Here is a 22,044-nt window from a genome sequence, read left to right as displayed (position 1 = left end):
ATATGATACTGCATTAACACCGCTTTCAGCTGTTTTTTATTGCTTTCCTCTGATTACGATCACGTCAGAAAATATAGATTAACATCCACATGTTTTGGTTTGTAAATGCAGATCAGCAGAGAAATCCTTTTTAGTACAAGTACTTTGCCACCTATCTAGAATATCCACTCAGATTAAGTGAGGTTGAGAAAAAAATTGAAACCAGGTCGGATACAAACATACATTCACTTTATTGATGCTGTATTGCTCAGTCGAATACTGGAAAGAACATTAATGAAACACATTATAACAATCTTTTTTATCTGTCTGAATTGCCCGATTTATAATCTGACTTTACAGGAACTAGTTTATGTAACCCTGTGTCCTCTGAGTCACATCAAAAAGAAAGTTAAAAGCAGATATCGTCCGTCATCCTCAGACAGCTCATAGCAGGAAAATATGACATCCTCCTCTGAAGCATCCGTCACACCTCACGTCAGCATTTGTCCTTTTGTCTTATCTCGTCTATAAAACGGACTCCCTGGTGGGGCATTTGGTCTATCACCTGGGAAGAGGTAAGTCAGCAGCACACAGAATAGTCCATTTTACAGCTGATTTAATTTTGTAAGGTATTACTATCCAATAATAGAATAAGTACTGTAATAATGGAGGAGATTTTATTTATGACACATGACATTTTTTGTTTCAGTTACTCGAAGGAAGTTGCCGGGCTGAATTAAACATGACTCGGCTAACAATTTTGGCTGGTAAGTAATTTTCTTTTGGGAGGCAGTGATATTTAGAAAATAAATAAGCAAACAAATAAATTTGTCCTTTTTATTTATAGGGTTGTCCCTTTTGATGTGTCTCCAAATGGGTATGTATTGGTTATTCATCTACTTCATACGTCCTTCACCTCAAATGAGAACTTTATTTGTAATCACATTTTACCTCTCTGACAGTGGCCTCTACCAAACTGGTGTGCTACTTCACCAACTGGTCCCAGTATAGACCGGGTGTTGGCAAATATCTACCTGACAATGTGGACCCCAACCTCTGCACACACCTGATCTACGCCTTTGCAATAATCACCCCCTCCAACGACTTGTCGACCTACGAGTGGAACGATGATGTTCTCTACGGAACCTTCAATGGACTCAAGAACAAGTGAGTGGTTCTATCTAACTGCAGGCACGTCATTGTGATTTCCATAAAGCCACAAATATATCATGTATCATTAAACATATGTGTGACGTAGAAGAAAAATAAAGAATATGATGAAAAGCATGAGGAGAATCTTAGCTTGTTGGATGGGAAGGCATTTCTTTATTTAGAGTAATTCTGCACAAAATGATTAATCCTAAACCTTCTTCCTGTACAGAAACTCAGAATTGAAAACTCTGCTGGCTGTTGGTGGCTGGATCTTTGGAACCACACAGTAAGTCACACAAAAAACAGCAAAGGATCCCAAGAATATTGTTCCATATTTTCTCACTGGTATCATGAAAACTTTTGTATGTTTGCAGATTCACTATCATGGCTTCCACTGCGGCCACGCGCCAAAGATTCATCCAGTCGTCCATCAAATTCTTAAGAAAGTACGGCTTTGACGGACTGGACCTGGACTGGGAGTATCCGGGGGCGAGAGGAAGCCCTCCAGAGGATAAGCAGAGGTACACGCTGCTGTGCAAGGTACATTTTTGCCCCCTTCAGCAGCAGCTTTCTACAAGATATCACACCACCAACACAACATACTGAGTTGAGATAGAATAGTTGTGTGTGTTTTAAATATTTACACATTCCAACACTTGATTATTCTCAACTTTGTTTTTCAATGAAATTATTCTCAATGTTTCCTATTGCATTTCTAGGAATTCCTTGCTGCCTTTGAGAAAGAGGCTGCCGAGACCAAAAAACCACGCCTGCTGTTCACGGCTGCCGTAGCTGGCGGGAAAGTAAACATCGACAACGGATATGAGATTGCTGAAATCTCAAAGTAAGTTCGTATAAACATGAGTCTTCTACCTTTAAAGCTGTAAAGAAATGTAGTACTAACAAATTCTCTTCATATTTGTGTCTGACAGGCTTATGGACTTTATTAACGTCATGTCTTACGACTTCCACGGATCGTGGGACCCTTTCACCGGTCACAACAGCCCCATGTATCGCAGCTCTTTCGATTATGGCGATCACATCCATTTCAATGTGGTCAGTAAAATCTTAATAAATAATAAAATAAATTTCAACTCAAATCAATGAGATATTAAAAGTCCAACTGGTTTCAAACAGGACTTTGCTATGAAATATTGGAGAGACCAGGGAGCTCCTTCTGAGAAGCTCCTGATTGGTGTTCCCGCATACGGACGCACATTTCGCCTCTCCACTACGGCGAATTATGTTGGCGCGCCTGCCAATGGACCAGCCTCTGCTGGGCCGTTCACCCGGGAAGCTGGATTTTGGTCTCACTACGAGGTCAGTGACAACTGACCTCAGTTCACATTTAATCAAGTCAATAGAGACAGACTGAATTCAGAATGTTTAAATATGGTTTTCTTTACATTCTATAGATTTGCAATTTCCTCCCTGGAGCCAGTTACAAGTGGATTGAGGAGCAGCAGGTGCCTTACGCCACCAAAGGAAATGAGTGGGTTGGGTTTGATAACAAGTTGAGCTACGAAATCAAGGTAATAAAATTACATAGCGCCCCTCATATCAGTCTTTACAGCCATAACGCAAATGAGATAATAGCAGAAAATCACAGTAAGCCTTTGTACATCCTAATTAACCACTGGCACATATGACTCATCACGATGAATGAATGAATGAATGAATGAATGAGTTCATTTATTATTTTGAATAACGAAACCAAATAATGATAGTAATAAACAATAAAAAATAATAAATACACCGGAAAGGTGTATTTATTATTTTTTCCCGAAAGGAGGAGGAAGAAGTGTAAACTTGTTAAACTCCTACTCCCTTTTCTCAAAAAAAAAAAAATACTCATTGCAAAATATTTGCTGACAAATTTTATAGAAGTAAATCATGCATTTGTACTACATAATCATAGAAAGATGAAATAAAAAACAAGTTTAAAAAAAACCCCAAAGTAAGTAAAACAGAAGGAGAAAAACAAACAGACAAACAAATAAAATAAAACAGTGAAGTATTCAAACGAGGAATAAAATCATTAAAGCCAAAGAGATTACCTTTAACTGAAAATTTCTTTCAATGTTAACTGGGCTGCAACAATCTGCACAGTCAGTATAGACAGAATACATAAACACAAAACACTAATATATATGATCCATTATAATTTTTTTGTCATAATGTGCATTATGCTCATAAGAAATGCCTTATAGGCTGCTCTGTTAAATTTGTTCAGATTGAGACACAGACAATCTAATCCTATTAATCTACAAAACTAATATTGGTAATCTCTTTTAGAAAGTGATCTGTAACTTTTACTCCACAGGCTCAGTATCTGAAAGACAACAAATATGGGGGAGCGTTCATCTGGTCTCTGGATCTGGACGATTTTACTGGAGAGTTCTGTGGACAGGGAAAGAATCCTCTCATCAGCCACATGCGGCACCTCCTGGATTTAGGTAAACGACAACAACAGCAACTAACGAGTAAAACATTCCCACCACCATCTAATAAATGCAAATATTTTCCCTCCCTAGATGCTCCATCTACCAATTCTACATCCTCCCCTGCAACCATGCCTGGCACAACGGCCGAGACGACTGAAAGCATGTCTGAAACCACCCGTACAACTGTTGTCACTGAACACAAAACTACAACCGCAGCTGGAACTGTTGTAACGACAGTGGACGGTTCGACCGACAGCAACACGTCAGCTGAAACCTCCCCTATAACTTTAAACACTGAAGCTACAGTCGCCCCTCCAAAAACTACCTCTGCACCTACCACAACTGCCGATACACCTACCACAACTACTACTGCACCTGCCAAAACTACCACTGCAGTTGTGTCAGAAGGGGTTTTCTGTGAGGGGAAGGCTGACGGCAACTATAGGAATGTTGAAGACAGCAACACCTTTTATCAGTGTGTCTCCGGTCACACCTACCTGCAGAAGTGTCAAGAGAACCTCGTTTTCAATGAAAGATGCAATTGCTGTGACTGGCCTTAAATAAATTATATATATAATTTTATATATATATATATTATAAACAAAATGTTTTGTCTAATTTAAATAAATTAATTTGTATATTCTATAACAATGTGTTGAAAATATATTGTGTTGAACTCTCAAATCGGTACATGTTAAGAAGCTTTTATACGCCTGCCTGGACGTGTTGTTAGAAGATGATTCGTTTTGCTGCGGGACAATGACCCCAGGCATGTAGTAATCTCTGTCTGAAGTCCACACCAGCACAACGAGTGCTGATGTGCCTCAGTTATCTGACTTCTTTAGAAACATTAAAAAAAAACAGAAGTTAGAAGTCTAAAAGTATCTCAAGACAAAGTCTGGGTTGAGTTAAGAATGCTTGAATCCCAGATTGGCAGCTTCAGAAGAAATTCAGGTATTTATTGCAGTTATTGCTAAATAGATGAAGCAAATATTGGGAAATAGTGACAGGATGAGCTTTGGACGATAGACTTTATAGGTTAGGGAGCTGCGTGTTTCCAAACATCTTTTTCCAGCTCACGAGATTCACTGGGATGAAACAGTTTTGTCTGGGTTGATAAGCATTTATTTTTATTCATCAGCATAAAATCTAGTTCGTTGTCCGTTGCAAAGCGACGATGAACAAGATTGCACTAATAGCAGGTAAGGCACCCCTGGAAGCAGCAGAAGGTTCTCTTAAAGTCCGTTTTCTTCTGATGTTTTTCAAACTAAATCTGTTCATTTGAAGGAATCTGTCTTTTCCATTACAGTTTGGGTGAGTTCATCAGTTCTATTAACAACCGAAAGTGAACAACATATGAAATATTTTCATTATCTTTGGAAATCAATTAAAACCCTTTTTCTTCTCGTGTTAATATTAGTCTCCTCCTCCAGACTGGTGTGTTATTTCACTAACTGGTCCCAGTACCGGCCTGGCACTGGGAGGTTTATACCTGATAATATTGATCCCAGTCTGTGCACCCACCTGATCTATGCCTTTTCTGGTATCAATGAGGCAAATGAGTTGGTCACCATAGAATGGAATGATGATCAACTCTATACATCTTTTAATGGATTAAAACAGAGGTTGGTATTTTTTGTTTGCTATGAACATCATGGAAAAGTCATCTTAGCTGGAAAAATAATGAATTTATATTCATCCAAAGGAATCCAAATCTGAAAACACTGCTGGCAGTGGGAGGCTGGAGCTTTGGAACACAAAAGTGAGAACTTTACCAATGGCCAATCCATAAAAATCAATCTGTTGTATAGATGTCATCTGTTCTAAGCACCTTCCCCTCCCCGAAACAGATTCACTTCAATGGTCTCCACAACAGCCAATAGGAACACATTTGTCCAGTCTTCTATCAAACTGCTGAGGAAGTATGGATTTGATGGGTTTGATCTGGACTGGGAATATCCTGCTGCGAGAGGAAGTCCTCCAGAGGACAAGCAAAGATTTACATTTTTATGCAAGGTCAGATCCATCATTGCTGTTTTTCTGTTCTTCTGATGTTTAACTTGAACCGTGAAGAAACTCCCATGATCCTGTGGGGTACAGGAGCTCCTGGAGGCTTATGAGGCTGAGGGAAGAGCAACTGGAAGACCCAGATTAATTATTTCTGCTGCTGTGGCTGCTGGGAAAGGAACCATCGATGCTGGTTATGAGATCGCAGAGATGGCAAAGTACACCAGATCTCCGCTCCCTATACGTTTTTGGTCATTGTGTTTAGGGTGAAGCTGATTGAAGTTGTTTCTTCAGGTATTTGGACTTCATTAATGTGATGACATATGATTTTCACGGCACATGGGAGAGCACCACAGGACACCACAGCCCCCTGTACAAAAATGTCCAAGACACCGGGGATCATGTTTACTTAAACACTGTGAGTACGTTCATTCGTTTTGTAGCCGCATCATATTGACGACTTTTTCATCCACTTGTTTCCTGAATTATCATCATCAGAGGAAACACGTCTTCTAGTCAAGAGCGTTTCCTTTAGCTTCTTACTGGAATTTAATTTAAAATTTACGTTACATTTGCAAATATTTCCCCAGTGCTTTTATTCTCACTCAGGATTTTGCCATGAGGTACTGGCGGGACAAGGGAATATCTGTGGACAAATTGAACATGGGCTTTGCAACCTACGGGAGAACATTCCATCTGTCTTCCCAGTCTACCCAGGTTGGAGCACCGGTCAGCGGTCCTGGTTCCGCTGGACCATTCACCAGGGAAGCCGGCTTCATGTCTTATTATGAGGTAAAACTAGCAAAAATTGACAGTGGATTATATTTTTAAAACAGCAAAATAACCAGAAACTTAATGAACTGATTTCAAATTTTAGATTTGCACTTTTATTCAAGGGGCCAGTGTCCACTTGATTGAGGATCAGAAGGTCCCGTATGCCACCAAGCAAAATGAATGGGTTGGTTATGACAACAAAGAAAGTATTGAGATAAAGGTAGGCAAGATTTTATTTGTTCACCAAACACCAGCCAATCCCACTCAAGTTGAAAGTTTAAAGGCATGCAGTGTTGTTGAGTGTTGGCATTATTTGCTCAGGTCCAGTACCTGAAAGACAACAGGTTTGGAGGGGCTTTCGTCTGGGCTCTGGACCTGGATGACTTTAATGGACAGTTCTGTGGACAAGGAAACTACACCCTCCTCAGACAACTACGCTCACTTCTGTCTGCGGGTAATAGGAATGACTTAGCTCGCTTTCCTTTAAAATCCATGTTGCATTCGTCTCTCCAAATCTGTTCAATCTCAATCTGACTGCTGACACTTTATTTCTACCATTTCCAGACACCCCGAATCCACAGACTCCGTCTACAAACCAAGATCAACCCCATGTCACAGCTCCCAAACCCACGATCACCACTTCATCCAGCAGCAGTCACAACAACTTCTGCGCAACAAAGATCAGTGGGTTTTACGCCAAACCCAACGATCGAGGTTCTTTTTACAATTGTGCCAACGGGGTCACCTGGATCCAAAGCTGTCCACCGAATTTGGTCTTTAAGGAAAGTTGCCTCTGCTGTGACCGACCCGTGTAGTTGTCCTAGTTTCTCTCGGTAATCTGTTGCTGCTTGTGACAATGACATTTGTTTCTCGCAAACCCATGTTTAATTTGCTTTTTCTGCAAGTTGTGTTCATAATTATTCGTTAAAAGAACTGACTAGAAATGGTAAATAATAAAGTGAACCAAATTTCTTAATTTACAACATTGTGTAATTTAAGGAAATAAATAATTTAAAAAAAAAACCTTTTGTCCACTGGCATCCTGCAGGAATGTCTACTCCCTCATGACCTCTGGTCACATAGTATAATGCACACACAAACACACACACACACAGGAAAACAAACCACTCCCTGATAAATGTACTTCTGTTCTGCAGTCGGTTATCAAGCACAGATCCCAGAGCAGATTAACAGAATAATTTCTAAACCTTATGTGAAAAGTTTGTCTGAGATTATTTTAGATTATTTTACGAGAGAATTGTATGTTGAAGGAAACTGGAGTGAGTCACAGGAAACTCATGCTCCTTTACAAGCTTTTGACTTTCTGGGAGAGAGAGGGAACATTGAATAAATATGTCTGACAGTTGTATGTTGTACGAAGACAACGTTGAGATTGACTGTTTACTGTGTCCCTATAAAAAGAGTTTAAATGATGACATAAATCTTTCTTATGGACTTCTCAAGGAAGCTCCAGAGAGTGTGTAAATAGATGCCATAGTAGCAATAAACTAAAAGACTAAAACATCAAGTAGAATTTATGTTATCTTTCTGTTGAGGAGATTTCTTGTGTTAAATTATTGCTTGTGCGACTCGGTTGTAAGAATTGTCGCCCACATCACACTTATGATAAATTTTTGATATATTTGATATAATAATTAAGCATACAGTGTTTATATGTCATAGGGACCAGGATCCAGCGGTTCATTAACTACTTTCAGGATTTATTATCATCTTGTGAGATTGGACCAAGAACCACTGAACCTGGTTGGAGGCAGCTCCACCCTAGTTTAAATGTAAATCAGTAATCACACACAGGTTGTGTATGGCATGTCGAGTTACTGCTTATGTAAATAGGATGGACTGAACTTTGTTTCTCGCCGTTCACTTTTGTCTTTATCTTGAAGAAAAGCCCAAGAAGGGAAAATAAACCGGTCCAGAAAACAGTTTCACACAAAAAACTTCTCAGCTATCGAACGCGTCCTTGGAGAAATATTGATCTGGTCCGTGGACGTGACTAATTTCAGGAAGCAGTTCTGTAAACCAGGCAAATACCAACTCATCAGCAGTCTGCATGGCCTTCTACACACAAGCACACTAGATACTGTTTTATATTCTATACTTTTACTCTCCCATCCTTTAGAATGCAGTAATGTCTTAAAATGGTTCAATGTGTTTTGTTTTTTAATTTAAAATTCACCACAGCAGGTTTTCTTTCTCCAATTGAAGGAAATGTTGATATATCAAAAGAACTAACAGATTCAAGAGGAGATATCTTTTTTTTAATCTCGGGGAAAAATATTTATGAAAATCATCATCAGGTGTCAGGGTGAGAGGATGATTAGGATTTGTTGTAATAATTTTATTAGAACTGCAGGAGAGACTTTATATCCAGTGAAGAAAATTATGTGCATTCAGTGCAACTCCCACCCCACCCCACCCCATAGTAAGCATCTGCAATATCAGCTGAGGTCAAGTCATTCTGTTTGATATGTAGTGACTTAAAGTCGTTCAAATACCCCACTGGCTTCTGGTGAAATGATTGATCAAATATTACCATCGTTATTCGTTAGAATCTAGACCGTCTGTTCTTTAGAGTTCATGAACGGAGCTGTGAGGATCGGGGAGTTTCTGAATATCACAATTTTGAATAAGACTGAAGTAAAATAAAATGAGCTCTTCGTAGTTCTTCTTGGAAATCCTTTCATTTATGCCGTGGAATCTAGGAAAAAAGGAAAACAACATTCCAACTTACTACAAGGAAGCAATATTTTGTTGTTTTAGTCTGCCAATAATTACTTTGCACAGTTTTAATGACAATATTTATTTGTCTTAGATTCTTACCTCTGGGAGTCACCTGGTTTGAACCAAGCAGGAGCAAATCTATAAATATTATCAGCAAGGTCTCTGAAGTGTCGGCTGTCTGTGTTCCCGACACAGATACCTGCACAATTGAGTTATGTGAAAACAAATAAAGATTGTTATCTGACTCACATCTACTTTTTATACAATGCACTCTATCTAGATTCTACCTGGAGCGACTGTCACTGTTGGAAACATGTCCAGCACAGTTTTCTTAATGATCTGGAAGCCAAAGGACTTTTCATCAGTGGAGCTGACGGGCAGAGGGTCAAACCCATGAACAAGCTCCATTTTCACGCGTTCATCTCCCACCGTGGATTGAATGAGGTCCAGGACCTAGACGGGACAGCAAATTCAAGAATATTTAAGATGAGATGTGGGAAAATAAAGATCGAGAAAGAAAAATTCATACTCTACCTCCTGCAAGGACTGCGCGGAGTGGATCCTCAGATTTACATAAGCTTCAGCGAGGGAAGGGAGGACATTCTCCTTCGTGATGAGAAAGATTTCAGGATTTTTCTATTCAAAGTCTAAACTCCTGTGAGGTTTTTATTGTTACACTAACTGTACCTTAACTCCTGCATTAAACATGGTGACTGCTGTGGTCGTCCTCACAAAAGCATTGGTATCTTGTTTTCTTTCTAGAATCCTACGGTGAAAGGATTTTTATAGATCATTTGACTTTGTTCGAGAGGAGAGACTGAACAGAAAATGTGTTGAATTCATGTTTGGTTGGTGATTACCTGCCAAGCAGTGGGGAGAACAGCCACATATTTGACATGATGAACTTCAACGGGAGGCTGAACTGAAGTCAAAAGAACGAATAACTGAGAAACAAACTGGAGAGGCCAAAGCCGTGACAGGAAGTAGACGAGTAGGCGCTTCCTCCTACCTTATGGGCCAGATGTTCGAAGGTTTCACGTTCAGGGCCGTGACCGAAAAGCCTCGGCATGGGGTTTTCTTCCAGTCTGAGGAAAAGGCATGACACAATTAAGACCTGTGCTTTCCTGTGCATCGCGTTAATAATTATATAAACCCTTGATCTGCTTTGTGCTTCCTTTATAGAAAGAACTTTTTAAGTAGTCAGGATTGTTCTGGGACCCTCCGGGGGAACTTTCTAAATGAAGGTTTTTTTAATGCAACACGAAGATGGAGACTGAATGGAATTCTTGATTCAAAGAAAACCCTCCTCTCACCTTTTGACTGCTGCAGCCAAGATACCAATGCCGGTCTCTCTGGGAGGCATTGAGGAGTGACTTGGGGGCACAGACACGCTGAGCTTCACAGTGGCCATCCCCTTTTCGCTGACCCCAATTCTACAAAACGTGCGTTGAATACCATTTGAACAACTTAAAAGATGAGCGGGTTTTTGTGTTTTGAGAGCTACTCCAGCACACGACGCGTCCTTACAGAGCAGCGGGTCCATCCAGACCGCCGATGACTCCATCGAGCACCGCCAGGCCCTCATCCAAGACGAAGGACAGATGAATGCCACGCTGCTTAAATTCACGTACGATGTTCATCGCTCCGTTGTAACCGCTGACCTTCACAACAAAATATCAACACGACTCAGACGTTAAAAATGTGACGTTTTAAATCGGGCGTCACTCTTTCGATTCATGAATAGTTAACGTACTTCTTCATCATGACCGAGGCCGATGTAAAATCCTCTACGTGGAGCGTAACCCTTCAGCAACAGGTACTCCAGCGCCTGGAGAATTCCCTGGAATAAAATTAAGGAGATCGGTTTAACCTGACTTCCAAATAAAAGTTGATTCCCAAAAAAAACCACCTCCTGCTCTCTCACCATTAAGGAGCCCTTGTCATCTAAGGTCCCTCTACCGTAAATAAAGCCATCCATCTCCTGGGCTGAGAACGGAGGGGCGTCCCAGCCATCTGACTCTGTGGCGGGTACTACGTCGATGTGGGCCAGCAGCAGGTATGGATCCAGGTCCGGCTGAGACCCTTTCACCCAAAACAGGTGGCTGTAGTCGGCCACTAGCTCATGATGGACCAAAGGTGAGGAGAAAACTGTTGGGAAGGCTGAAAGGAAAAGGAGAGGAGGACAGCATTGGGTGAAGCTGGTTTTTTTAATGTGTTTGTTTGTTTGTTTATTTTGGAGGGAGGTGGGTTCCTGAGCGCCCCCCCCCCCCCCCCATTGGCTCTTTATGTCTAGGAACACCCCTGGAAATGAGAACATCCCACCTAAGAAACTCATTGTACCTCCTCCTTTACCTTAAACGCCAACAACCGTGGGAGTGGAGCGTTCAGACAGCTCAGACCACGTGACAGGCTGAATCCAGTGCAGAGGTACACTGTGAACCCACCAGTGATCCGTTGTAAACTATAAACCGGATTACCTTTCCGGATAAACCTGTCGAAGTCCAGCAGCGCGGAGGTGTTGATCTCCGTCTGGGAGGTGGACACCGTGGGGATCCGGATCGCCTCTGGAGGAGGAAAAGGGTGTGTGTGTGTGGGGTGGGGGGAGAGATCCGGATGTCAGCAGTCATTCAACTCGTCTGCGTTCATGAAATAAAATATTACCTTTAAAAAGAGCCAGAAGCTCCTCTCTCTGATGCTGGTCGATGACCAGAGAGATGTTGTTCGTCTTCTCCCAATGCGAGAGTTGAAGTCCGGCGTTCACGTCCAGAGAAAGAGTCCTGAGAGATGCGATGGTGAATAATAGTGAGGTGGTAATGAAAAAGCTGCCGATAATAACCTTTAAAAGTTTGGATATTTTGAAGCCTGCTCGGGGGTCTGTCATTGTTGTGACGGCGGAACTTGTTCGAGGCTACTGTGTTCAGCGGACCGAGTTAGTCCGGTGTTGTTGAAGGAGCGCCCCCAGCTGGTCCATGTGTGTATTACATGTTAGTGGCTGCCTGTAGGGAAAGTATCCATCCCACCTTTTAAATCAGTTTTCACATCATAAAATAAAAGTATGGAGCACAACATTCTTTATTGAAATATACAGTAGTTGAAAAATTTACCAGAAAAAATACAAATATTCAGCAACACATGTAACATTTTTGAATACAAGCATTTTAAAATCTTAATGTGCAGTTTGGCGATCATCTCAACTGCAGCGAGAAAAGCACTTTGGTAAGCAAAAATATTTTAAAAATGTAAAATTGCACTTTGAGGTTTAATTAAATGGAGACGTGCAAAAATGGCACAAGAAAAAAACCAAACCTTTAAGGTATCCAGGGATGAGGTCATGATGCTTCGTATTTAAAAAAGTATTTTTTTCCATATCTGAGCGAATGTACAAGATTTAAAAAAAAAAAAAAGAATTACTTCTATCCAGAGATGGATGGTGCATCCTGCGTCTCCGCCTGGAGCGAAAGGCCCTCCTCACTGTCCCACCCCTCGTTCAGACCATCCAGTAAAGCCAGCAAAGGATTGAACGAGTTGTCCTCAACACAGATATTAATGAGGTAGAGGAGAACCACCGCAACGAGAAAGACCACGATCTGTACGTAAATTGGCACGAGGCGGCGCTCCACTTCTTTCCTCTCGAGGGTCGTGGGACTTGCGGGAGAATCTGGGTACACGTGCTGGATAGGTCTCCCCGCCGCACCCTTGATGGGTTTCCGACAAGTGGCGCTGAAATACAAACACAGTAAAGCGCTGATGATCCAATCACAAAACAGCTTCCTGCATTCAGGTACATGTCGCCACGCTAAGCCGTCCTGGTTTCATTCAGAGCCGTGTAGCTACGTAACCATCCTCTACCTCCGTCACACGGGATTTACATGAAACCACAAATAAGGAAAGCTGAAAGGAGTTCATAATGGCGGTGCTGTAATTGCGTTGGCACTTACTAGATAGGTGTAACTTTAAAGATGGGATACGTGTCCTTTAAAACATCTTGCGCCAGTTCCGCAGGAGGCTGGAAGGGAAATTGGGAAATTACTGAAAGAGGAAAAGAGAAAACTGACATCCCAGAGAGAGAAGATAGAAGAGGTTTGATTGTTGATGCGACAACTATGGATCCGGCACAGAGGATTTAGACAGAGCCATCTGTGTCTGGTAATTAGAAAACACTGAGACAGCAAACCTCCACCACCACCACCAGTCAGTTGTGGCATCGTTGCAAACAGGACAAACTGCAGCGTATGCAGAAAATTTGTGTCATGGCATCACAAACTGACTAAATTTAAAGCTTATGAGAAATATTTGAGATGTCCTGCAGCAGAAACAAATACGCAGAGAGCCAAAAGACACAGAAAAAGTGCTCTTTTAGATTTGTACACCTCCCATTTCCCTGTGAAGTAACGCAAAGTAAAACCAGTGGGATGGTATGTGCCTGCATTCTGGATTTATAAGGGGAGACCTCGGAGGTCTGGTACGGGGGCCGGTTCTTCCTGATGCGCAAGTCGAGCTGAGGACAGGAGATGTTATGACACCAGGTTTAAGTCTGAAGGTTAACTTTAAGTTAAGCATAAAGCGCGACTGGACACTACTGACCCCGACGGACTCCACAGCGCCGCTCCCATCAAACTCACTCTCGCTGTCTGCGTGAGCAGAGAGCGACCCGCGACTCTCCATCTGTCGATTAAGTGAAAGCATTTGTTACCGGGCGAGGTTAGTCCTGATTATTAAAATGCTAACAACGTGGGTTTAGAAACTTTCCTCCTCAACCATTGAAGTGATGCTGAAGAAATGAGAAGAAGTTGATGAGCAATTATTAGCCATAGCTGATTGTGATCCAGATGGAACCTGCAAGGATTGGCAGTATTGTCAAGTTAATGGCAGCACAAATGTGTGTTATGTATCTATACAACCAGTCAGACCCATCAGTGTGCCACACAATAATCCCATTGGTGGATAGAGGAGGGGAAAAAAAGAATGCAAAGCATTTAAAAACCAAAAGAGAAGTAAGATAAAACCGGCCTACCCCTGATCCTAATCCGGAGCGATGATCTAAAGAGGATGTTCTACTTATTCCTGCTGGAATCCGAGAGCAATGAGAGGAAGTCTGCTCCGATAATTTCAAAATGTTCCCTGAATTCTCCTTGGGACAAGTTTCCTTGTCTCTAGGAGTGCAAGCACGCTGCGGTAACAAAACCCACCCAGCAACGACAAAAAGAAAAATCCATCAGGTACCTCAAGAGGATTCAGGCAGAATTTAGTGCAAATGGATCGATATTATGCAAATAATATGAATAGATTGTGGTATTTACCAGCCTGGATGAGAGTAAAAAGCACTGTGGGTACACAAAACCGTCATTCTGAAGAAAAAAAACAATCCACAAATAAACAGGAATACTCAAAAGGCTTGTGTGTACACTTCAATGTAGAATCTGACTTTACAGTTTCTACCTGCCGACACTATGTGGCACTGTGGATTAAAGCCACCGCAGTCAGAGAGCATGAAGACCATCAACAGCCTCTGTCGAGCCGTTTGCAATGACCTAACTGCACAGAATATTCTCAATAGCTCAAAAAGAGATTTTATAAATGCTACTTTTACTAGATGCAGTCTGAAAATCACTCAACCTCCCGATGCCATTCCTCATAAAGAGACAAATTTGCAAATCAGACGCTGTTAAACTGATGAAAAGCTTCGGCTTCAAGTATCTCAAAAACCATTCAGGTAAAGACACAAGTTCTAGGATGCTGCTCATTGGAGCAATGAAGTGAAACTGGAGCCTTTGGGGCCTGTAGATCAGAGGTATCGGCGATCATTGATGCTCTGGAGATGCTTTACTTCCTCCGGCTCTGAAAACGCCAAGCTTGTAGAGGCTAAGGGTCTACACCCCGCACCCTAAAAAAACGATCACGATTTCCACTTGAGAAGATTTCAGAAGGAGTCCCGGATGATTCCAGAGAGACAGACAGTCAAAGCAGTCTGACCTTGGATGATAAAGAAGATCTCCACATGCCGTTCCAGCATGTAAAACCTGGATATATTCCACAAAAGGAGGCCTTTGATGATGAGGAATGGGCTGAGATTCCTCAGGAATGCTGCTTGAAGCTGGTGTCTGTCTGAGCACCACATTCACATTCACAGCAGGTCATAACCTTAAAAGCATCTCTACAACATATTGGAGACACAGTTGTAAGGCTTTGAGTGGTTTTGCAATTGCAGTAGTTAAAAGTAGCATTTTATGACAAATTTAAACAAAACACCTATAAAATCTGTTGTATTGACTTATTTAAAAGGCTCTCCATTGATATTGGTCCTTGCACGCAGCTGTTTATTATATATTTTTCTTAATAAACCCAATATTCACTGGGGATTTAATATTTTTCCTGTAAATACTGTAGAGACAGTATGACAAAGACAATCCAAAACTTCCTATAATCTTCTCACCTCTCTTATTTCTTCTTCTGTCTGGTCTTGTTGTTCAATAGGTTGTTCTTTTTCTGCTCCTACAGGACCTGTAGAAATCACAGGAAAAAAAATCTTAATATGATCGTTTCTACCCAAACACAAAAGAACTGGATACAAAACGTCACAACTTTACTGATAATACCTTCTTCCTTCTCTTCTTCGCTGTCTGAGTATAAAACACCTTCTTCCAATCCATTCTCAACCTCCTGCCCATCAGCCTGGAGCAGTTTCCTGAGCTTGTTCTCATACACAGCCCTGGTGGAGGCTAGGATCAGTAAAGACGACCAAATGACAGTCAGTTAAAACACACAACTATCACTGGACTCCACAATCCTATTTTTAAAAACATTTCAAGACCACCTCACCGACAATGGGTCCGGCTTTCACCCCGCGTTCAAACAGGGCCGCCTTGAGGTCAGCGTCACTCAGAACGACGGGGTCCAGAATCCCCACGTCCTCTGGATCTTTCTCCTTTTCCTAACGACACAAAATAATCTAAATTCAGAGATGGGCTGCTTCTTGAACACCAGTAGTTCTCAGGTGTGGGATATGGAGCGCAAAAATAGCTGGAGGCTGCACGCTACGCTTCCATGGTTTCCTACCCGGAAGAACTAGTTAGAAAGTGACAGCTTCACCATAGAAACAATGCATTGATTATCATGACAGATGGCTCGTCTTTGTCATACTTGAAGCGGTCATGGCACAAGTTTATCAGAACACCAGGTGGCTTTTTTTTTTTTATTTAAAAAAAATCCCAAAACACAATGGATTTTAAATCAAACATTTAGGCAAATCAAGACCGAAACATCTTCCCTGGCATGGACAAGTTAAATATACACTTGTTATAAAGCTCTATCTCTGTGTTGATCAGGTTCTGGTTAGCCACACTTTCCAGACTTGACCCAGTCTGACTCAACAGCAGGTTGTTTAACTAAACACTCCGTCTTATCGGCTGCAGCACAGAAACCAAGAGGACTGCAAGGTGTCAAGGATCATCTTGGAAAGGGCAAATGAGGGTGACAGGTGCTGCGTCCACATGCACATGACTTTAAAGGCCGCAGTCGTCTCTTGTAAATCTAAACCCACCATACAGCTGGTGGCTCGCTGGTCAAAGGAGCTCAGATTCTGCAGCAGGTCGGGGAAAGTTTGGCAACCAGTGACCCAGATCCGAGCAGGCGCAGCTGCTGGCGACTCGGTCCATGACACATTATTACGCACGACGACTTCTCAATACTAAATATAGTTGATATCCTTGAACGCAGCACTCTGGACCGCCTTTTACCTTGTTTCAGTGATTACACACAATTCCATCATAGACGTTGTTTTTACGCATCATCGGTTAATTACGTCAGCATCGTGGCGCAAACGACTCACTGCTCCATTGTGCGCCAGATCCTCTTCGTCGCTGGAAAATTCCGCCGCACTTTTCGAGTTGATGTGTTTTGAGTGCAACTCCACGTAAACTCGTTTTCTGCTCTTGGCAGGTGGAAGGGCGACGCTGTGGGCGACTAAATCTGATCTTAGTCTGGATTTGGACAGGTGAGCCGGGTCCTCCTCAAACAGCGGCATGTCACAGATTTAAAAACCCGACTGGAAACACTTCTTCTCTGTAGGCTGGTGGAATAAACCGGCTCTGAGGTCCGACACTTCTGCTTAGGGAAAGCCTTCCTCACATTCACTGAACTGAGAACAGCTGCAACCGACGGTTTGATTGACAGCTGGCGACAGCTTTGCGTTCCATCAGTGCGTAAACATATGGCGCTAAACGATTTCCATCCACCCCTATGCTTGAAAATCTACCATTTATTGTTAAATAGTGTTAAAGTTTAAATTGGGAACACAGTTTTAAAATTACACACTACAGCAGGAAGCTGTCATTTCACATTAAAGCAACCCTACAAAAGTTTGACCCTCATAATTAGAGTTGATCAGGAAAACCTGCCCCTGGAATCTGATTTACATCTGGTATAATTACTAGATTGATGATTATTCAAGAATTGAGATCTTTTACTGACGGTGAATCCAAATTAATGCAGTTTTAGCTACATTTCAATGTGAGTCTGTATGGTCAACATTTTAGAAACCATCATGGAATATCAGTTTGTTTGTTTTCTCCTCTGTATCCAGGTGCCTTTGAGGACAGTATGATCGTCAGTATGCACTACAACCCTGAACCTGAAGCAGCTAAGTGGAATGCAGCCATCCTTAATGTCATTACTATCTTCAGCAGCCTTTTACTCAGCCTGTTTCACCTTCATTTCCCTTCACTGTTCTGTCAAATGTCTACCACTGCTTCATTCTGCTGGAATGCTGCATCCATAGCAGGTGGGACTGGTGAGGACTTCCTTTTGTAAAACCTGTCGTGGAAAAAAAATTACTTCCTCAAACCAGACTGGGAACCCCCCCCCCCCCCAACCAAAACACCAACAGCAGGCTTTCGTTCCATTCCACTATCTGATGAAAATCAGCGATCGGATCCAATTTGGAAAACATTACAATTACTGCTTCCTGTTTCACTTCAGGAGATACAAAACACACGAAAAGCTGAAGATGCTCTGGTGTGATTGCATCACTTTAAACCAGGGAAACAAGTTAAAAAAAAACCCAAAAAACTTTGTTACATCTTGTACAAAACAGCTGAATTTTATCAGTTGGATAATTACTCCGACACCGTGCTGTTCTTTGTAACTAAACAGACTCCCTGGTCTATCCATTTTGCTGCTTAGAACTTGAGCTTCACATTTTTTATGATTTAGCTCCGCACATTGTGATGGGGAGATAAATGTTATCATGGGAACTTCCAGAGTAGATGAGAGGAATAAAAATATCCTCATTATTTTCCATTTTCCAGCGTGCTTCATTAGACAAACAGTGGATGATCGCATGACCCTCTTTAGACCCAGAAGTAACAATCACCATTTTTTCATTAATAATAAGTCATCTTAATATATTCCCACCTTAGAATAACAGCTGACGTAAAACGTCTCACAGTAATTAAATTGCACACATGTCTAAATGTAGAAAGCGTTCCCAGCAGTAAGTAATGAGAGATCTAAATTGTTTGTAGAAGTTGTGGAGTCGCTGAGAGCAGCATGAAAAGATCTGCTCAATTTCATCGGCCATCTGCTAAGATAAGTCACCATTTTTATGTAGGCCCAGCAGCAGTTTCTCAGAACATCTGCAGCAAAATAACTACCATTAGATCTCCGATTGAAAATATCTGTACTAGTATTTTACCTCAAAAGTTGAAGGAAGGATGTATGATGGGGCTGGAGGCTATGCAGCTTTATTACTACAGGAAACATGCATGAAACATGTGAGCTAAGTTAACATCAGGAATGTTGTCTGATGCTTGAAATCTGTCGTTGTTTTGTCAAAATGTTAGAAAACGGGGATCCCAGGTCGACCGTCCACCGTGTATCCAATGGCTTTAAACCCTACATGACGTGTTTAGAAAGAACTCACATAGGAATAGAAAGCCATAAGACACAGTTGTGGTTTGATTCGAAACGATTCAGTTTGGAGCCTTGACAGCAAAGGAAGGAACAACAACAGTCAGGGTTTTAAAACGTACATCCACATGAATAATTAAGCAAAAGGAACTGGAAGTATTCATCTGAGGCCTGAGGGAGTTCAGTGAAACTGTCTTTTGAGTTTTTAAACTGAAGGAATTCTCCTTTCTCACAACACAAATAGAAAAAAAAATCAATCCCAGCTTGATGCTAGCGCAATATTCTGAAAGCGGTTCGATTCCTCAAGGGGGCGGGGGTTTACAGAATAATCTTTGATTAAAAAAAAACACATTTTTTAATCAGCGTCTGTCAGGAAAATGTGCAACGTTAATCAAAAGGATTTTGCATCTGAATTTGAAATGGATTAGGTCAAATCTGTTCTGTAACCGCTGTTTGACTTTCTGGTGCACAAAGAAGATCTTTACCTCGGCGTTTTTAACGCAAACCACTGGGCACCGAAAAGGCTTAGCGAGCTTTAATTAATGACCAAAAAAATTTTTTTTCACAGATAAGTTAGCATTTCTATGCAGGAGGCGTCGCGTCTCCAATCACAGCCATCACGCTGATGAGTCGAGCGTCATTAATGCACAGAGGCGCTTGTGAGTACACTCCACTGATCTGAGTTCATTCATGCTCTCCTGACACAAACCCCTTTAAATGAGTCGGGTATAAAAAAAAATGTGTCACGAATTTTTGTTTTTCATGCACCAAACTGTTGGAAGCATTTTCGGTCCAGAGGAGACACAGGACTGAGGCTGTGAAGGCCAGATCTGCCCCCACCCCCACCTACCCCCCTAGATGTCTGCTCAGAAAACAGTAGCCTTTATAAAAACATGAACAAATGTGGTGGACAGGAGGGAAACCGGCTACTGTAGAAGACAGAGGAGGCATTTGTTGACCTTATATCAAGTAGAACGCCGAGGTATTTGAGGCTCAGAGGGCCAGGTATTTGTCAGTCAGTGTTTCTTGTGCTTTTGCTGTCTCCAACTCAAATAACAAAAGCCCCATTGAGACAGCCTCCTTTGCCCCCCACCCGCCCACCCCCACCACACACACCCCCCTGAACAAGAACACAAAGCTTCCTGTACTCGGCTAGAAACCGTCCAGCATGAAGAGACCCGTGTCTGGTCGTCCCTTTATGCACCTGTTTCAAGTTGTTCTGGCATCACAAAGGAGTTGGGGGGGGGGGGGGACAGATTTCAAAGATTTTTCTTGCACATTTATGAATTTAAACTTTTTCTGTTCGGTTGTTAAAGCTTCACATAGCCTAGCGTTATTATTCCTCCAGGATACCCCTCACAAGAGATCATTATCCACTGATGGAGGGAAAGTTTTTTCACTCAGTCAACCTTTTTTTTTTTTTTTTTTAAGTTAGAATAAAGTTCGTTGCCTCGGAGCCCCGGGGAGCCTGTGCTCATGCATGTCTCAGCATAAATTAGTTAAAGCTCCCGTGTCTGACTTTGTCCAGACAAGAAGGTAAATCTCAGCCACAGGCTGGATTATGTTTAATCCTGAATCATTGTGCGTGGTCACCCTCTGCCGGGAGACAATTCGGAGCATCATCACCAGCCCAATGTTTTTGATGACTTCAGATTACGGCAGTGTTTAATATGTTTGAATACACACAGGAGTTTTTTTTTGTGTTTTTTTCCTCCTGAGAAAGTGAAGGAAAAGACAAGAAATTATTAAAAAGAAAAATCTCTCAGGTCGACATTCGGACACTGCTTTTTCTTTTTGAAATATAAAGATGAGGATAAAGGGAGTCGCACCTGATTTCTTATTCTATGCCATGCTCAGTGTTCATTCATTAAACACACACCTTCCACAAGGATGTGTGAGAACACATTCAAACGATGCACACAACACTCAAGAAGGCATCGGAGGGAGAAGCGGCTTCTCGTCCCGACACGAAGTGAAAGTGACCCGTGTTCGGTGGCGAACGCGCTCTATAAATCTGACTCTTACCTTCTTCTCCCTGTCCTGCGTCCCCTCGCTGGAATGGGTATGGCATCCTCTCAGCCTCATACTGTATGGAGAGACAATGGATAGTGGAGGAAGGGGGGGGGGTAGAGGAGGAGTTAGTGTTTGAGCAGGAACGAGAGCGTGGAATGAAGTCAGAATGAAAACTGCGAGAGAGAGAGAGAGAGAGAGAGAGAGAGAGAGAGAGAGAGAGCGGGGGCTCTGAAGGGAGATCACACACTCACAATACACTCAAACCACAAATCTGACGAGACGTTGCATGAATCACAATTCTTGATCTCTCTTTCCCCCCACCCCCTCCTCCTGCACGACCACCACCTTCTCTATACATCTCCTCTCCTTTCCTGGGCTGCGATGTCAGAGAAATCAACAAGCAGAAATCCTTCTTCACGTGGGAAATGCGAAGGAGAAGCGAGAGAGAGAGTGTGTGAGAGAGAATGGCTCTTGGTTTTAAACAAGTCTCTTTCTTTTTGGATTTCGTTTTGAATGAGTTCTTAAGATTCCAAGTTGGCAGAATGCCCGCAGACCCTGGATGGAAAAGAATAAAAGAAGGGCTGGGGTGTGGGGGGGGGTGTGTGGGGGGGTTCTGTCTATTGTGTTTGTTCCCTTCGTTTCAATGCTGGCACTCCAGTTGATCTTTGCAGGGAGTTACTGAATATTCCAGTCACTTATTCCTGTGTTGTAAATCAAAGCTAACATTTTCTGTTCATTTTCAGTCTGGATTGATGCTTGTGGTCCACCCCCACTAACCCCCACCCACCCACCCCCAATCCATCTCAGTTTTGTCATTCTATACATTCATATCAATGTTAAAAATCAACACCAAAGTAGAAACTGAAGGAGCAGTGGCTCATCCAGTTAGACCCCCCCCCTCCCTCCCAAACTGCCCCACCCACCCCAACAGTCCTACACCCGTAGAGCCAGGATGCTGTTTTGCCCGGTGAATCCAGGATGAAGATGGCAGGTGCCCCCCTGGAAGTCACATTCACTCGCAGCATCC

The 22,044-nt window shown here is 42.2% G+C and overlaps 4 protein-coding genes across 6 annotated transcripts; 2 read left to right on the top strand and 2 right to left on the bottom strand.

Moving 5' to 3' along the window:
• Positions 1-62: 62 nt before the first annotated feature.
• Positions 63-4,161, top strand: LOC137604086 (acidic mammalian chitinase-like). The gene is made up of 12 exons (XM_068328023.1): positions 63-554; positions 689-746; positions 827-856; positions 942-1,146; positions 1,361-1,417; positions 1,506-1,671; positions 1,851-1,975; positions 2,064-2,187; positions 2,269-2,451; positions 2,547-2,663; positions 3,455-3,587; positions 3,666-4,161. The coding sequence occupies exons 2-12, from the start codon at positions 722-724 to the stop codon at positions 4,133-4,135; spliced, it is 1,635 nt and encodes a 544-aa protein (XP_068184124.1). The 5' UTR covers positions 63-554; positions 689-721; the 3' UTR covers positions 4,136-4,161.
• Positions 4,162-4,423: 262 nt separating this feature from the next.
• LOC137605598 (acidic mammalian chitinase-like) lies at positions 4,424-7,884 on the top strand. 2 transcript variants are annotated; one of them, XM_068330301.1, is made up of 11 exons: positions 4,425-4,777; positions 4,863-4,889; positions 4,996-5,200; positions 5,281-5,337; positions 5,426-5,591; positions 5,676-5,800; positions 5,877-6,000; positions 6,192-6,374; positions 6,460-6,576; positions 6,678-6,810; positions 6,921-7,884. In XM_068330301.1, the coding sequence occupies exons 1-11, from the start codon at positions 4,753-4,755 to the stop codon at positions 7,169-7,171; spliced, it is 1,413 nt and encodes a 470-aa protein (XP_068186402.1). In that variant the 5' UTR covers positions 4,425-4,752; the 3' UTR covers positions 7,172-7,884. The 2 variants fall into 2 exon arrangements, with proteins under 2 accessions (XP_068186401.1, XP_068186402.1); XM_068330300.1 differs by having other exon boundaries at positions 4,424-5,200.
• A 649-nt stretch (positions 7,885-8,533) lies between these two features.
• Positions 8,534-12,031, bottom strand: pm20d1.2 (peptidase M20 domain containing 1, tandem duplicate 2). The gene is made up of 13 exons (XM_068333123.1): positions 11,760-12,031; positions 11,576-11,662; positions 11,023-11,258; positions 10,852-10,938; positions 10,626-10,759; positions 10,412-10,531; positions 10,108-10,183; positions 9,959-10,020; positions 9,786-9,864; positions 9,633-9,704; positions 9,386-9,551; positions 9,198-9,297; positions 8,534-9,075 (listed from the first exon to the last, which is right to left on the bottom strand). Exons 1-13 carry the CDS (start codon positions 11,977-11,979, stop codon positions 8,946-8,948), a joined length of 1,569 nt encoding a protein of 522 aa, XP_068189224.1. The 5' UTR covers positions 11,980-12,031; the 3' UTR covers positions 8,534-8,945.
• Positions 12,032-12,044: 13 nt separating this feature from the next.
• On the bottom strand, positions 12,045-21,146 carry lemd1 (LEM domain containing 1). Of its 2 annotated transcripts, none has more exons than XM_068333136.1 (6): positions 16,927-17,215; positions 15,918-16,029; positions 15,695-15,817; positions 15,532-15,599; positions 13,037-13,104; positions 12,045-12,818 (listed from the first exon to the last, which is right to left on the bottom strand). In XM_068333136.1, exons 1-6 carry the CDS (start codon positions 17,119-17,121, stop codon positions 12,512-12,514), a joined length of 873 nt encoding a protein of 290 aa, XP_068189237.1. In that variant the 5' UTR covers positions 17,122-17,215; the 3' UTR covers positions 12,045-12,511. The 2 variants fall into 2 exon arrangements, with proteins under 2 accessions (XP_068189237.1, XP_068189246.1); XM_068333145.1 differs by lacking the exons at positions 12,045-12,818; positions 13,037-13,104; positions 16,927-17,215 and adding exons at positions 13,185-14,268; positions 14,399-14,446; positions 21,030-21,146.
• Positions 21,147-22,044: the final 898 nt, after the last annotated feature.

This window comes from Antennarius striatus, chromosome 2, assembly GCF_040054535.1.
Source record: "Antennarius striatus isolate MH-2024 chromosome 2, ASM4005453v1, whole genome shotgun sequence".
NCBI lineage: Eukaryota > Metazoa > Chordata > Actinopteri > Lophiiformes > Antennariidae > Antennarius > Antennarius striatus.
The sequence above is the reverse complement of the archived record's forward strand: the minus strand, read 5'-3'. Positions and strand labels throughout refer to the sequence as shown.

Excerpts from the sequence above, each read along its gene's own strand:
- LOC137604086 (XM_068328023.1), top strand. The coding sequence starts at position 722 with ATGACTCGGCTAACAATTTTGGCTG. Across the intron at positions 1,418-1,505 it reads TGGATCTTTGGAACCACACA|ATTCACTATCATGGCTTCCA; the intron begins GTAAGTCACACA and ends GTATGTTTGCAG. Across the intron at positions 1,976-2,063 it reads GAGATTGCTGAAATCTCAAA|GCTTATGGACTTTATTAACG; the intron begins GTAAGTTCGTAT and ends TGTGTCTGACAG.
- LOC137605598 (XM_068330300.1), top strand. The coding sequence starts at position 4,932 with ATGAAATATTTTCATTATCTTTGGAAATCAATTAAAACCCTTTTTCTT. Across the intron at positions 5,201-5,280 it reads TTTAATGGATTAAAACAGAG|GAATCCAAATCTGAAAACAC; the intron begins GTTGGTATTTTT and ends ATTCATCCAAAG. Across the intron at positions 5,592-5,675 it reads GATTTACATTTTTATGCAAG|GAGCTCCTGGAGGCTTATGA; the intron begins GTCAGATCCATC and ends TGTGGGGTACAG.
- pm20d1.2 (XM_068333123.1), bottom strand. The coding sequence starts at position 11,979 with ATGACAGACCCCCGAGCAGGCTTCAAAATATCCAAACTTTTAAAGGTT. Across the intron at positions 11,663-11,759 it reads GCTTCTGGCTCTTTTTAAAG|AGGCGATCCGGATCCCCACG; the intron begins GTAATATTTTAT and ends TTCCTCCTCCAG. Across the intron at positions 10,532-10,625 it reads CTGGATGGACCCGCTGCTCT|AATTGGGGTCAGCGAAAAGG; the intron begins GTAAGGACGCGT and ends CACGTTTTGTAG.
- lemd1 (XM_068333136.1), bottom strand. The coding sequence starts at position 17,121 with ATGCCGCTGTTTGAGGAGGACCCGGCTCACCTGTCCAAATCCAGACTA. Across the intron at positions 16,030-16,926 it reads ATCTGGCGCACAATGGAGCA|GAAAAGGAGAAAGATCCAGA; the intron begins GTGAGTCGTTTG and ends TTGTGTCGTTAG. Across the intron at positions 15,818-15,917 it reads GAAAGCCGGACCCATTGTCG|CCTCCACCAGGGCTGTGTAT; the intron begins GTGAGGTGGTCT and ends TACTGATCCTAG.